This window comes from Myotis daubentonii, chromosome 3 (genome assembly GCF_963259705.1).
Source record: "Myotis daubentonii chromosome 3, mMyoDau2.1, whole genome shotgun sequence".
NCBI lineage: Eukaryota > Metazoa > Chordata > Mammalia > Chiroptera > Vespertilionidae > Myotis > Myotis daubentonii.
In genome coordinates, this window is record NC_081842.1 from 25,085,119 (window position 1) to 25,100,260 (window position 15,142).

At 44.0% G+C, this 15,142-nt stretch overlaps 1 protein-coding gene across 2 annotated transcripts in view; it reads left to right on the forward strand.

The window, feature by feature from the left end:
* PPM1L (protein phosphatase, Mg2+/Mn2+ dependent 1L) overlaps positions 1-8,928 on the forward strand; it is a 246,994-nt gene extending 238,066 nt beyond the window's left edge. For both annotated transcript variants that reach the window (XM_059686926.1, XM_059686927.1), the window contains 3 exons: positions 1,853-2,014; positions 4,454-7,658; positions 7,691-8,928. In XM_059686926.1, coding sequence (XP_059542909.1) covers positions 1,853-2,014; positions 4,454-4,800 — 509 coding nt within the window. In that variant the 3' untranslated portion in view covers positions 4,801-7,658; positions 7,691-8,928. The remainder of the gene's footprint in view (positions 1-1,852; positions 2,015-4,453; positions 7,659-7,690) is intronic.
* The last annotated feature ends 6,214 nt before the right edge of the window (positions 8,929-15,142 follow it).

Consider the following 15,142-nt stretch of genomic DNA (forward strand, 5'->3'; position numbering starts at 1 on the left):
GATTTCCATATTAGAAATGCTGAATTGACCAACATTTCATGTGTTTCCATGTCTGATCAGGGTAGTTTGAGGTTAATGGGCTTAAGAATGGAATTACAAACCCTATATAATAAAAGCCTAAGGGGTGTCATGTGACGTCGTCGCAAGATGGCCGCTGCAACATCATCACAAGATGGCCACCATAAGATGGCCAGCAGGCGAGGGTAGTTATGGGTGATCAGGCCGACAGGGGAGGGCAGTTGGGGGTGAATAGGCCAGTAGGGGAGGGCAGTTGGGGGCAAGATCAGGCCAGCAGGGGAGGGCAGTTAGGGGTGACCAGGCCAGCATGGGAGGGCAGTTGGGGGTGACCAGGACTGCAGGACAGGGCAGTTGGGGGCGATTGGGCCAGCAGGGGAGGACAGTTGGGGGTAATTGGGCCAGCAGGGGAGGGCAGTTGGGGGCGATCAGGCTGTCAAGGAAGCAGTTAGGCATCAATCAGGCCGGCAGGGGAGCAGTTAGGGGGCAATCAGGCTGGCAGGCAGAAGCGGTTGGGGCAATCAGGCAGGCAGGCAGGCAAGCGGGTAGGAGCCAGCAGTCCCGGATTGTGAGAGGGATGACTGGCAGTCGGACATCCCCCAAGGGGTCCCAGATTAGAGAGGGTACAGCCTGGGCTGAGGGACACCCCCTCCTCCGTGCACAAATTTCGTGTACCAGGCCTCTAGTAGAGCTATAAGAACTGAATATGCTAATTATTCTCCCTGCTCTTGATAGCAACCTGTATATATTCTTTATGTCTATTTAAGAATTCATTCTTTTGTGTTGTTCCATGAAGACTAAAGAGCTGTTTAGATGCAGTTTACATTCTGTTATGGAATATGACTTTCTTAATGAGGAGGTTAAATATTAATGAAGACTAATTGATGAATAATTTTAACAAGCAAAGGCATTATCAGTTTGAAGCAAGCACTTAAAGGGCTGTGCATTCCAGCATGTATTTGCATACTCGGTGACATTGTCAAAAGGGAGGGAGGAGGAAGGAGAGGAGTTGGACAGGGCATCGGGCAGGTAATGAGGGCAGCTCCAATTAGACCAGACTGTCCAACCCTATTTGCTTTAATTCATTCTCATTCCAAGAAGGGTTTGAAGAGAACGTGTCTTTTTGTGTCTTGTGTGGGCTCCAGGCAAGCAGGTCTTCAATCTTGTCACCTCCCCATCCCCCTCCACCCCCGCCAAACCCTCCCTCCTGTCTACCGAGGCCTCATTTCTGCCATCACGGTAGGTTTTTCTGCTTCTACCTTTATGGTCTGCCCCCACCACACCCTGTTTATGACCACTAGTCTTTGCTGTCAGGCTGTGCAGGCAAATTTGTATAGGCAGCTCCCTCACGGCTCCCGATGGCTTCATAGGATCTGGCTGCTGGCACCTGTCAATTACTGGCTCTTCCAGGCTGTCCAGCCGAGGAGCACCCCCCCCCCCAACTCTCCCCACTTTCAAATGGATCTTCACAGAAACTGGGCACTGGCGAGAAGCAGAAAATATGTATCAATTGTCTGAAGCTTCAAACTGATTGTTATTCTCTCCTAATCCTTTTAAATGTGGTATGTGTTTAAATTAAGAGTAGCGGAGACAAAATGACTTGGGAAAATGATAATGTTATGCTCTCCTGTTTCAGTGACACGGTAACTTGGTTAAGAAAATTGACTGTCAGATTTGATCAGTGTTGTTGACTTGAATAGCTGTCATTCCCAGGCTGGAGTAGAATTCTCCCCCAGCAGGAGCGGTTTAATGACTAAAGGATCCAGTCACCACACGAAGCAGCCGCACCTCCATGCATTGCTGACCTCCTACATTGCCTCTCTCTTCTGCTTTTCAGGTACCACGTGCTTGATTGCTCTGCTGTCAGATAAAGACCTCACGGTGGCCAACGTGGGTGACTCCCGGGGGGTCCTATGTGACAAGGACGGGAACGCCATCCCCTTGTCTCATGATCACAAGCCTTACCAACTGAAGGAGAGAAAGAGGATCAAGAGAGCGGGTGAGCTTGTGAACGTCTCCAAGCCCTGTCTGCTGTCTCGCTGGGTGGACAGGGGCCTTGCTTGGATAGCCCCTGGGGCATCAGAGGTTTAGTTACCTGCAATTAGTAGACCCCCACAGAGGCTGCCACTGAAGCAGCTGAGACTGGACTTTGTAATATTGCCCAGCAAAATAAAACAGCCACTGAATTCGCCCTTCTTTATGGTCAAGGATTCCAAAAGGGCCCAAAAAGCCCTTTGCTCATTGAAAGGCTAACAACATCTTTAGACCCCTGCTTGCCGTATCCCGCTTCCCTCCAGCCATTCCAGACTACTAACCTCTCCCCAAATGAACCGTGTTTCTGATACCTCGTGCTTTTTTTCTTTGTTTTAAATATGTTTTTATTGATTCTAGAGAGAGAGAAGAAGGGGGAGAGAGAGAGAGAGAGAGAGAGAGAGAGAGAGAGAGAGAGAGAGAAACATCGATCAGCTGCCTTCCACACACCTTCTACTGGGGATCAAGCTCTCAACCCGGAATTGAACCGGTGACCTCTTGGTGCATAGGATGATGCTTAACCAACTGAGCCACACCGGCAATGGCTGATATCATGCCTTTGCAAATGCCGTTCCCACTGTCTAGTGGATAGCAATTACTTGTCCTATAAAACCCAGTTTAAGGGTGTCCTTTCGGAAGCCTTCCCTGTCACACAGTACCACAGGCTTCCAAGCTGGGTTAGGTGCGTCTTTGTTCCTTCCCCAGCATCCTCTGTGGACCTCGTGGGTCACCTTTTACAAAGTACGGTTCTCTTATCTGTCTTGCCTTCACAACTGGGAGCTCTTTGAGGCAAGAACATGGTCTGTCCGTTTCTCCAAGCACCTTGCTCAGTACCTGGTATAAATAAATACTTTAGGGAGTGAGAATCCCCTTTTTATTCTTTTTTTTTCCCCCACAACTAACGGCTGGGGATATAAACTTACATTCTGGAATTGAGATGGAGATGGGGAATGTAGTAGACAGCCTTCCCTTTTGGGACATCTACTGTGGTATGTCCCCTCCTGCTGTTGTGTGACAGTTTGCTGCACCCAGTTGGGCCAGATCATGTTGGTCTTTCTGTCTCCATTCTTGAGGGTGTCTCCAGCAACAGTGACACCAACCCTCTATCACAGGATCACTGGGTTGGGAACCAATCCTAGCAGTTGACATACGCTTTCGCTTTCCCTACCTTATGAGGTCGATACTGTCATCCTCACTTTACCACCAAGAAAATGGAGCCTCCAAGAGGCTTGTGTACACAAGGACGCGTGGCTAGTGAATGGTGAGACCCGAATTGAGACCAGGACTGTCTGACTCCAGAGCCCGCGCTCTTGCCCATGAGACCACACTTCCTGAAATGTTCTCAGACATCCCCAGCCCAGCTTTATGCTCACTCCGTCCTGATCATCACAACTGGAAATCATTCCTTCCTCCTCTTCTGGGGGTGCTTGTCTCTCCTGCGAGAATACTACTTTGTGCTTGTAGCTGTTGGTACACGCGGATTTTCTTTCCTGCCAGACTGTCTAGTTCTTTAGAGAAAAGACTGGATTTTGCACAACTTTATAGTCTGCAAATCGCCTTGCATGGAGTATGTGTTTAATAACTACCTGACAAATAATATGTGAATGAACCAAGTTCTAATTACTTTAAAGAAAAATAATAATAATATATACTATTGAGTGCATGTTACATTCAGGCACTGTGCTAAGTGATGTACATGGAATAACTCCTTTCTCAGAACTCAGTGGAATAGGTACTATTATTGTCCCCATTTTGCAGCCAAAGAAACTGAGGATCAGAGAGATAGAGTTTCTCATCCAAAGTCACATATAGCTGGAAATAGGATAGGAATAGGCACCCTGAATTGAGCTCAAGCAGCCTGACCCAAAAGCTGAGCCTTGAAACACTGTGCTAAAATACACAGGTGTTTTTTGTTTTTTGTTTTTTTTTAATCCTGAGCCTATTTGGGGTACTGTTTTGAGAACTATAAAGGCACAGTGAAGGGCAGTCTCAAGCTAAATGATGGATTCCAGCGCTGTCTCTGGTCCCCAAACACCTGCCTTTTCCCACTCTCCTCAAATCCCCACCCCCAAAGCTTTCTACTATCAATCACTGAGCTGTCAAGGTGTTAAGTTAAAACTGATGCCCTCATCCACACACATCTCCTACCCTCATTATTCTTATTGATATTTTCTTGAAGTCATTTAAGATACAAGGATGAGGGCAGGAGGATCTACTGGTAGAGTGTCAAACCTCAAGCCATGCGGCAGGGGTGCTGTTCCTTCCTGGCAGTGCCAGGGTCGGGTGAGGGGAGCACATGCGATATGTCACCTGCAACAGGTCGGCCTTCTGTACACGTGCCCAGACTGTATGTACCAGGTGTGTGAGCTTTCTGTTGGTCAGGCTAATGAGCTCATTCTCTTCCCAGGTGGTTTCATCAGTTTCAATGGCTCCTGGAGGGTCCAGGGCATCCTGGCCATGTCTCGATCCCTGGGGGACTATCCGCTGAAAAATCTCAACGTGGTCATCCCAGACCCAGACATCCTGACCTTTGACCTGGACAAGCTCCAGCCCGAGTTCATGATCTTGGCATCGGATGGCCTCTGGGATGCTTTCAGCAATGAAGAAGCTGTCCGGTTCATCAAGGAGCGCTTGGATGAACCTCACTTTGGGGCCAAGAGCATAGTTTTACAGTCATTTTACAGAGGCTGCCCTGACAACATAACAGTCATGGTCGTGAAGTTCAGGAATAGCAGCAAAACAGAAGAGCAGTGAGCCCTTCAGGGCTCAGCTGCCGTAGACTAAAGGACTTTCAACACACTGGTCTCTTTTAATGTCGTGAAGCTGTGGAAGTTACAGTTAGGATCCCCCATCCCAGACGTGGGATGCCCCCTCCCTGGCGGTCTTAGGTCTGTATCCAGTGACGATGAAAAGAGGGCCGATGTTGAGAGGCTGGAAGATCGTTTTTTCATGTTTCCCGATTCATCCAACGTTCAAAATGTACAAATATCTAGTCGTAGAGTCACATGTATGACGTGCATGGCGTATGTGCCATGTGTTCTCCCTTTTAAGGTTCTTTTCAAGATTTCAAGATCCCTTACAGGGCCCTCCAGGCATCAGACTTTGGAGTAGTGAGCAGGGCAGGCTGCCCAGAGCTGCAGGAGACAGGCCCCGGCGTCCCCTGCGCGTCAGGGTGGCAGTTCTCTTACTGAGGGCAGAGCTGCCCTGCGGAGGCTTTGCCCTCCTGCGCCCAGGTTTTCCACTCCGCAGCAGCCCAGAAACCGATTTGGAGTGGTTTGCTGTTCCGTGGCTGCTCTTGGAAACGGAGGGAAGAAGAGACTGCAGCGGCTACACAGCAGAAGTCGCCTTTCCCCTCCTCCCTTTATTCCTTGTATAGACTTGTGTACCCTCTAGCCGGTCTTTGTGCCAGTCTTTGTGCGCTTATTCTAATCCTGCATGACCTTAACCTTTTGCTTACACCTTACTGTATGTAATAGGCAGCTGTTAAACTTCACCACTGGAAGCCACGTTTTTTTTTTTTTTTTTTTTTTTTTTTTGTCTTTTGTCACCAAGAAACCTATTAAGGGAAGTCAGAAAAGCAAATCACAGTTATCATAATTCCTTCCATCTTTAAGGGTAGATAGGGGGCGGGGGGGATAATGGCTGAATGAGTCACAGAGCCCCCTTAGAAAGTTGCTTGTTTGCATTGGGAGAGAAAGTTGGGGAGGTTACTACCCTGAATTGAGCTCCAGCTGCCAGTTGTATGCCCTCCCCCTCTTCTCCCATCCTAGTAGCTTTCAAGTATCTTTCAAGGAGTGTTCTGAGAAGCAGCAGAACTGCATGAGTACTTCTTGAAACCCAGGCCAGAGTTCCCACCCACATTTTGGAGTTTGGTGGTAAATTGTGGGATGCGCTTCTCCATGACTGTGGAGAAGCAGGTAGCTTCCCCAGGCCAACCATTCAGTGACCACAAAGCGGGTTGGGAATTCAAGCCCAAACCGGTATTGTAAGGCAGCCCAGAGTTATTCTGGGGCCAGGCTTGCTGCTCTCTGTTTCCTATTACCAAAGTCACATTTCCAATCTCAGTATTTTATACGTTAATTGACAGAAAATGCTCAGGCATCCTGTTTGCCTGACGGCGGTGGCTTACGCAGCCAAACAGGATTTTCCGTGCGTTCCCAGCCCTGTGTCTGAAATGCCAGGGTGTCCACCTGGCTCTGTTCTTTCTGAGTCGGCATTTGTCATTATAGCTTCTCAAAGGCCCCATTCGCTTTCCACAGCTGGGAAGCTTCTCTGAAGCAGGTTCCAGAGAGAACCCGGGAGGATGAAGAGTCCCTTGTGGTCACCAAGGACTGCAGTCTGTCGATTTCCTCCCAGCACTTACCTTTCTTTGACTCCAATGAGAATGAATAACAGTTTCCCAAGAGCTTTGATTACTTTCGTAAACTGTGATTTTAGAATTCCAACATTAGGATTAGAACCTTGATAATTTTTAAGCCATAGAATGTCCTAGTACAAAATACCTACCACCATGTAGACTGAGCTCTTTGCCTAATTAAGAGGCACGGAACAGTTGGATGTGTGTATTTGGGGTGGGGGTCAGGCGGGGAATGTGGGGAACACACTGACTATGGTCAGTGTGGGATTATCAGGCCAGGTGGCCCGAGTTTGCCTGAAGATTTAGGATGTTCTAACTCCAGAAAGTTACCAAAGCCCATCATCCAACTCAAGTTCAAGAATAAGCTCTTTAATTTTACGGTACACAGTCAATTTTCCTTTTTTATTTCTAACTCCAAAATTCATAATCATAAGGAAAGATGTTTTTAAATGCCATGATTGTTGTTGTTGTCCAAAATTAAAATAGTATGGTTTTGGTGAGGATGAAAAAGAAAAGCTACTAAGTTAAATTAGTAAGTTAGTGTTGTTTGCTGCAGAACATCTCAGTAGGTGGTGCTGAGGGCAGGAGTGCATGACTGTCCCCCTAGCTGAGGTTCACACGGCATCTTCTACGTTTTGCTTTGTAGAATTAATTCATTTCTGACTTTAACCACGTAGTATGTGTATTTCCTATTCCCTTTTTCCCTCTCATTTTGGCTTGTAATATAGATTTTTAAAAGATAGAAATTCTAGGCAGAATAGTAGCACTTTGGTTAATACCTATGTCTACAAAATACTGCAATCAGAGTATTTTGCTCCCTTTCCCTGTCCTGGAGCTCTCTCTCTCTGACCCTCCTCCAGCTGTTGGGGGTCTACAGACTCACCCTCTGGGTGCCCTGTGGCTCCTGGCTGCTCCCTTCTCCTAGGGACAGGGAAGGCTGTATGTAGCCACTAGGGAAACTGAGTTGAGGAGTTTGCATGTGAAGCCTCCCTAAACAGCACTGCCAAAGCTTTGGATTGTCGCCGAGGCTGCCCAGACTCCCCAGCCCGAGTTCACCTTGCCAATAGCTCCCATGGTGCCAAATCTGGGATGGTTTTTCAGTCCTTTGGAAATGAAGCTGGGAACGAATGACCACATGCCATGAGCCCCCAGCAAGATGCCAAGCCCAGGCCTCCTCCATGCGCTGCTCTGCTACTTACTGCTCCACTGGCCACTCTTAAAATGGATCGGGATTTTGGGGGGGGGGGGGCGCGGGGTGGGAGGGCGCGGGGGTGGGGGGTTGTTTAGGAAGGGAAAATTTAAAAAAATCATTGTATTTGCAATTCTCTAATCAGTGGAATAAATGATACTTACATAGAAACTTCCAAAGCCAGTTCCCAAGACCTGCATTTATTTAATGTGATCCATTAGCCCAACTCTGAAGTTGTAGTTCTCATGCACATATGTACACATTACTGGTTACCAGTGGCCTCTTGAATCTTGTCTATGTAATACTCTTATTTCAGAGTGTTTTATAGAGTGAAGGGGCATATGCAATCTGGATAAGTTAAAACAGGCCTTATTTCATACAACTTGAACGATGCCAACCCACGTGCATTTTGTGCAAACATGATTGCATGAGAGTGATGACATTATCGTTTTAATCCTAGAGTAATTTTAGGAGATTGATTACACTATTGAATTGGGATATCTATATCACTGGGCTATCTGACAATACACAAGGGATCCAGAAAGGCAGTGATCACTTTTTTCTTTACCAGGCAAACCTTGATTTCCTCCCACCCCCCAAGTTGTTTTCAGGTCAAACTCTTAAATCTGAATCCATGCAGAAGGTTTAGAAAGGGCAACATTTCATTGTACATTTCAAAGTATAGTAATACATACTCTGGGTAAACAGTTTCCAATGATTTCAGATTTTTTCCCCTCCTTTTGACCCATCTCTAGATTGATCTTTCCTTATTATGCCCCCCAAATTGCCTTAGCTCATCACACCAGCATTCCTGACCCAGAAATGACATGCCTGTTAGATACCACACTGGGGCCTATTTAACTGCCTCTAGATTAAATCATGGATATCTAGACTTTTGAGCTAGTCAGCTGCATACCACCGGAGTAATAGAATCTCAGTATCTCCCAAAGTGAGTTCCACAGAACTTTACATGTCCTGCAGAAGGGAGGAAGCACACCACGGATGTAATTTCAGTTAGGGTTGTGTTTTCCAGATTAATCTGACCACAGAAACTTTTTTTTGAGTAAAACTTAGTAACATTCCAAGGAGCTCATGTTCCATAGGACACACTTTGGGAAATTTTGTTAAATGGAAATATTACTGTTTTTTCATCCACTGTGATATGACTCTTTGTAGTTGTAGTACAATTTGTAATTTAGAAGCACCAATCCTTTTGAGTAAGAGGCTGAGCTGTTCATGAAAGCAGTTTTAAGAAATAGCATCCTTTACTGTGACCATCAGCAGCCTCGCATGGACAGTAGAAGCCCAACAATCCTACCTGAAGCCCCAACCATTGTCTCCCAAGTGTAATATGCTAATTAGACCAGACGTCCTTCTGGGATGAAGCCGGGCCTGCAGCCACGGGATTGAGACAGCGGCCCTGTGGCTGTGAGGGAGGCAGCTACGGCTGTGAAGGCCTAGTCTTGCAGGAATTTTGTGCATCGGGCCTCTAGTTTAAATAGTAGAAAATGAGGGGGAAATTATAAACTGTTAACACTGTCCTCTGTTCTTCTTTCCAGATTCAATGAAATAATTTGAAATCACAGCTCATTTGTTCTAAAATCCCTGTCCCATGTTGTCCCACCTTTCACATTTTCTATACAGAATTAAGTTTGGTGAGTTATCTCTTGCCTAAAATGTCAGGTTTATTGTCACTCTCGACCTGGACAATGGTTTCTGGAAACTCTGAGAGATAATCTCAAAATAACAGATGAGACAAATCTAGTCAAAAACATGGCACAGCCCTGGCTGGTTTGGCTCAGTGGATAGAGCGTCGGCCTGTGGACTAAAGGGTCCCAGGTTCGATTCCAGTCAAGGGCATGTACCTTGGTTGCGGGCACATCCCCAGTAGGGGGTGTGCAGGAGGCAGCTGATCGATGTTTCTCTCTCATCGATGTTTCTAACTCTCTATTCCTCTCTGTAAAAAAAAATCAATAAAATATATTTTTAAAAAAACAACAACATGGTACAAAGTGAATTTAGGGAAAAGTCATTAACCTAAAATCACATCCAATATTTAGGAATACACCTGCCCTCTGGAGGTTACCCAAAGCAGTAAAGAACTGAAAATAAAATCACTTAGGTCAAGAGGAAGATTACAAAGGGCAGGTGACAGTCGAGACTAATGCTTCCATCAGACATGTGCTTCTCCACATGTTTCTAATATGGAAAAGTTTTGATTCTTAATAATGTGGCTGCTTTGTCCATTTTTAATTTTTCCCATTGTGAAGCTGAAAACTGTTTAACCAAGGGATGATTATGACAATTTTTATGTGTTTAGTAACAAAACACACCATCATCTGTACAATCACCTTAATAAATCCAAGGTGAGGACTTTGAAGAGAGCAGGTAGTAACTGTTCGTTTTAACAAAGCATCACAGGCATTTTCACAATTCAAAACTCTGCCCCAAAGCAAGCAGGCAAGCAGCCAGCAAATATGTAGATTCTATTTAGAGGTGTGGTTCCATTTATCCTAAAAATCCTATAATCTGGCCTCTGACATTTGCCAGATCCAAATTAATCTCAAAAACCTCCAGCGACCGGAGTCCCTAGCTCTGAGGAAAGCAGCTTACTGTAAAGGCCTGGTAACAGCTTGTGGCTGGGCCTGTGAGGGGGCCGGACAACCTTGCTGGGTCACTGGCTGCCTCTGTAGGAGACGGACCGTGTCATGAAGAAATTCAGAGGTTAAATGTGATATCATGCGTTAGTATCCCCACCTATTTCTAGATTAATTAGATAATGCATAATTTAAGATGTGTTGATTCAGAAGCAAAGGTAGAATAGTCAAGGAATTGGGGGTAAAAAAAACACCTTTAGAATACCCAGATAGTATAAAAATGTGAAAAGTAGGTTACTCAAAATTTGGATTATCAGACTTTTACCATTCACAAGTTGTATTTAATAGCGAGTTTTTTGACATCAGCATATACATGAGTAGAAGGCAGTTGTTCCCACTTTTCACCTATTCAAATGCAAGGCTTCCTGAAGAGTTGACTAATGCTTTGCTTACATGTTAATGAAGACAAACTCTAATGCTCCTCTTACAGGACTGGCACAGGCAGAATCCCAGTTAAGAAAAATAGTCTGGAACATTTTTAATCAAAAAAATACAAAATTAATTTCCAGTGTGATCAAAGTCAGAATGTAAAGAAAACATTTTTAAGAAAATATAAAAGACAAACTCATAGGGGAATACTATAAAAGGAAATATTTTAAATTAAGAAAAAGACATTTTATTGCATCATGAATCATGCTTTCTGGTATTTGTGCTCTTTCTAATGTGAAGGAGATAATATTGAAGTAAGAAAATGAACATTGAGTTATTTGTAAAGCTAGTAAGATTATACTTCCTATTTCATTCATCCCCAATAAAAATGGATAGATATGGTCTTGTTTATTGCTGTCCTAAACTACCTTAACTGTCCTAGAATCTGTTCCCTTTCCAAACCCTAGACATGGTTTTACCCTAAATCCTTAAAATGTATGAATTTTCGAGAAGGAAATACCTTTTTAGAATTTTTAAAAAAATAATAGACTGCATGATAGACCTTCCATTTCAGAGGGCCCAGATAAAACTGAGGTCAGATAGACAGTCACAGCTACACGTGAGAGTGAGTTTAACACACTGGTAGTTTTCCACACGCCAACATGAGCACCAGTGAGTATTCAGTTTAAAACAGAATTTCACAAAAACAAACTCCAGAGTGATTGAATGTTCTTGCTTCTTAGAGATATTTCTAATCCATATAATGCAAAGGGTCATATTTGCTCATATAAGCTTTTAAAATCCTGTAGAAGTGATGTATTAGACATCTCTAACCCAAGAGAATGATGTCTCTTGTGCAAATTTTAAATTACCACCTGCCTTAGTATGTAAGGACAAACAGTGGCTGCTTAGTTTAATAATGAAAAGGTATAAAATCCTGCTATGGGGGTGGGGAGGGAGGGGGAGGACTAGAACCATGGGGACTTCAGTGAGAATACCCATATTTGAGCTCCAAGACCACAACCAGTCTATGTGTTTGTCATCTTTATTGCCCTTTTACCTCAGGCATATATTCAGAAAATGGAAGAATAAATACAAAAATGGAGAAAACCCAGTAACTTTTGTTTCTGTTTTAGAAAGCTGTTTGCCTTTTTAATTGATCTGAAATGCATGTTCACATTGAAACATTAACATCTACAACGTTGTCCCAGTTTACTCTCCAATTACTAAAGTCAATGGTTTTGATTTATTGCCCTTAGCAGCGCTTCAATTCAGATTACAGAGTAGAAATCTATTTTGCAATGCCTCAACATCCCCATGGGCAGCCAGAAAAAAGAAAACAAAAACAAAGAAGTTCTGGTGAGTTCAGAAGAATGATTATTTTGATGAGCCGGAAAAATAGTAATGAAACAGTTAATTCCAAAACACCTCTATGTGTTCACATACATAGTTCCTATATGCCCAAAGTACACGGTGTATTTCTCTTTAATATAAGCATCTTTGCATTTATAACAGATTGATCTACCTGGTGAACAGATTGAATTGGGAAAGTCACTGTTGTTGTTTTTTCTAAGCAAATCTGCTTATGTATTTTATTCTTTCCTTTATTAATTTTCTTCCCTGAGCACTTGCCTTGCGCCAAGCAAAGATAGTCTAATTGAGCGTATCTAGAGGCGGGCACTCAGGCACCATCCCTGCCTTCTTGGCCCTTGGAGTGGAGGCTGCACAGATAGTCTAATGCTCAGTATTGGTCAAATGGGTTGAAAATTGGCATCTTTCATGATTTCCTTCAATGGGCTTAGATTTGAGAGGACAGGCAGAATTAGATAAGTCTTTCCTACACATAAGAGAGGGTGAATGGTAAAAGATTGGGAATATCTTGCCCACATTCAAGCAAATTACCTCAGATAATTACACTGTGTTTGTTTGGTCCCCTATGTTTTCCTAGGATGGAGTGGGAGGGGGTGAGACAGGAAGGTGGGGACCAGGGGGCGGACATCTATTCAAGGGCTCAGCAGTACATGCCAAAGCCAGGTGTCTCCCTCCCGATCCTGAGGAGGAAGGAGAGAATGACAGAAAAGGAGAATGAGAACATCTCTCCGTGGCCTGTTTTCATTTCTGTCCCAGGAGGCTATTAGTGTAACAACCTCATGCCCCCAAAGAGAACCCAGAACTGAGAGTGTTCATCATCAATGTTTATCAATTAGTAAATTTCTTATATAGAAAATTGACATATTTCAGAAATACAGTTATTTCTTGGTTTTGAATATGAACAGAAGACTAAGTGCCAGATTTTTTTTTGAGAAATCATAAATTTGGTAGCCATGCTTTAGACATTCTAGAACCTAAGCACGGAGTTTAAGTTTTGTATTCTGAATAAGAATAGCAACACCTATTTTCTGTATGGCAAAGCAAAACTAAACACCAGACTTTTGTTTTTAACCACAGAAGTCATCACTTCTAAATTCTTTGGTCATTTTCCCTAGACCAGCGGTTCTCAACCTGTGGGTCGCGACCCCTTTGGCGGTCGAACGACCCTTTCACAGGGGTCGCCTAAGACCATCCTGCATATCAGATATTTACATTATGATTCATAACAGTAGCAACATTACAGTTATGAAGTAGCAACGAAAATAATTTTATGGTTGGGTCACAACATGAGGAACTGTGTTTAAAGGGCCAGAAGGTTGAGAACCACTGCCCTAGACATCTCTTTCTGTTTGTGCCAATTGCTTCTTTACCCCAGAAATATTTGCTGTTGCCAAGTTACATTAGAATCCTATTGAATTAGAATAATAGAAAGTGAATGAGAAGAGATTGGGAATATCTCATTGTGATCAGAAGTGAAGTTTTTGTGGTTTTGTTCTTAAGCATGAGAACACATAAAAGGAAATGAAGCCAATTTCTGATTTGGAAAGATTAAAACCGTAGGTGGAGCCAAATAATTAAGGAAGGAAAGGAGGGTTGGAGAGGGTAAGAGAAAAAAAACCCCACATAATTGAATAGTGTTTTTTCATGAATGGTATATAGCAAAAGTTCTGATCTCTTTTTCTGCTGAATTTTGAAATAATAACATTATATAAGCCTTTACTATACCTACTTCAATACCAGGGAAGTTTTTTCCATCAGCCTTTTCTTGCTATTTGAAAAACCATAAGAGGTTATTTGTTTATAAAACAACTAGAGGCCCTGTGCACAAAACTTTGTGCACTCAGGGATGGGGGAGGGTCCCTCAGCCCAGCCCGTGCCCTCTCACAGTCTGGGACCCCTCGGGGGATGTCCACCTGCTGGCTTAGGCATGCTCCCCGGGGGATAGGGCCTAAGCTGGCAGTCAGACATCCCTCTGGCAGCCTGGGAGCCCTCGGGAAATGTCCACTTGTCAGCGGGGAGCAGGCCTAAGCTGCAGTCAGACATCCTTAGTGCTGCTGAGGAGGTGGGAGAGGCTCCCATCACCGCCGCTATGCTGGCAGCCCACAGCCTGGCTTGTGGCTGAGCTGTGCTCCCCCCGTGGGAGCACACTGACCACCAGGGCATCTCCTGCATTGAGCATCTGCCCCCTGGTGGTCAGTGTGTGTCATAGTGACCAGTCATTCCCAGTCTTTCTGCTGTTAGGGTCAATTTGCATATTACCCTTTTATTATATAGGATACCAGGATCCATAATTTATAAGTCAGTGCTCTCCTTTAGGTATCTTCAAATTGTATTGAATAATGAGATCACAGGTCAAAAGGACTGCTCAACTCAGTCAGGCTTTCTGGTAAGTTAGTTTCTGAGAACCATCCATAAGAAATACCACAGAGCCTTGGCAAAACTTCATTACTCTTGTTACTCTTCAGAGGTTTTTATACCTACTCTTCTATTTCTGTCTCCAAAAAGCATTTGAAACAAGGTTAAATGTCTGTTGGATGCAGAGCTCAGAGTACATGGCAGTGCATGGCCACTCAAGATGCATGGCGTGTCCTTCAGGTCCTTCCGATGTGTGCTAGGCTAGGGGTAGATGCAGCTTTGTAGAGACTAACGTGTTCATGCAATCACCAATTCTGTGTTGTTGTAACAAATTGAACAGCTAAAGATTCACCCTTGATGACAAGATTAAAGCAAAAATAAACGCATTCAAGTTATTGGACTTTACACGTGGGACTGCTTGTTTGTTTTTGTTTGTTTGTTTGTTCTGGTTAAACTCATCTTTCACCCTAAAATTTTGTAATTACCTAATGCTTCTGAGTTAGAGTAGCTGTTGAGTTTAGAATCACAGAAAGCAAAGAAACAATTCATGGGCGGGGGGTAAGACCAAAGCATAACAGAAGCAGGAGATACAGGAGATGTCAAGATGGGGCATTCTCATTTGGAAAAGAAAGAAACTTGGCTGCGGTTCAAAACAAGGTAACTTTAAGCAATGTGTACAAATACATGCAACAAGTATTGTTTATTGTTAACACAACATTTGCCCAACCTTATATCTCCTTAACCAAGTTTATATCATATAAACAGTATTAGGTGACAAGGGTTAGATTAGCTATATGT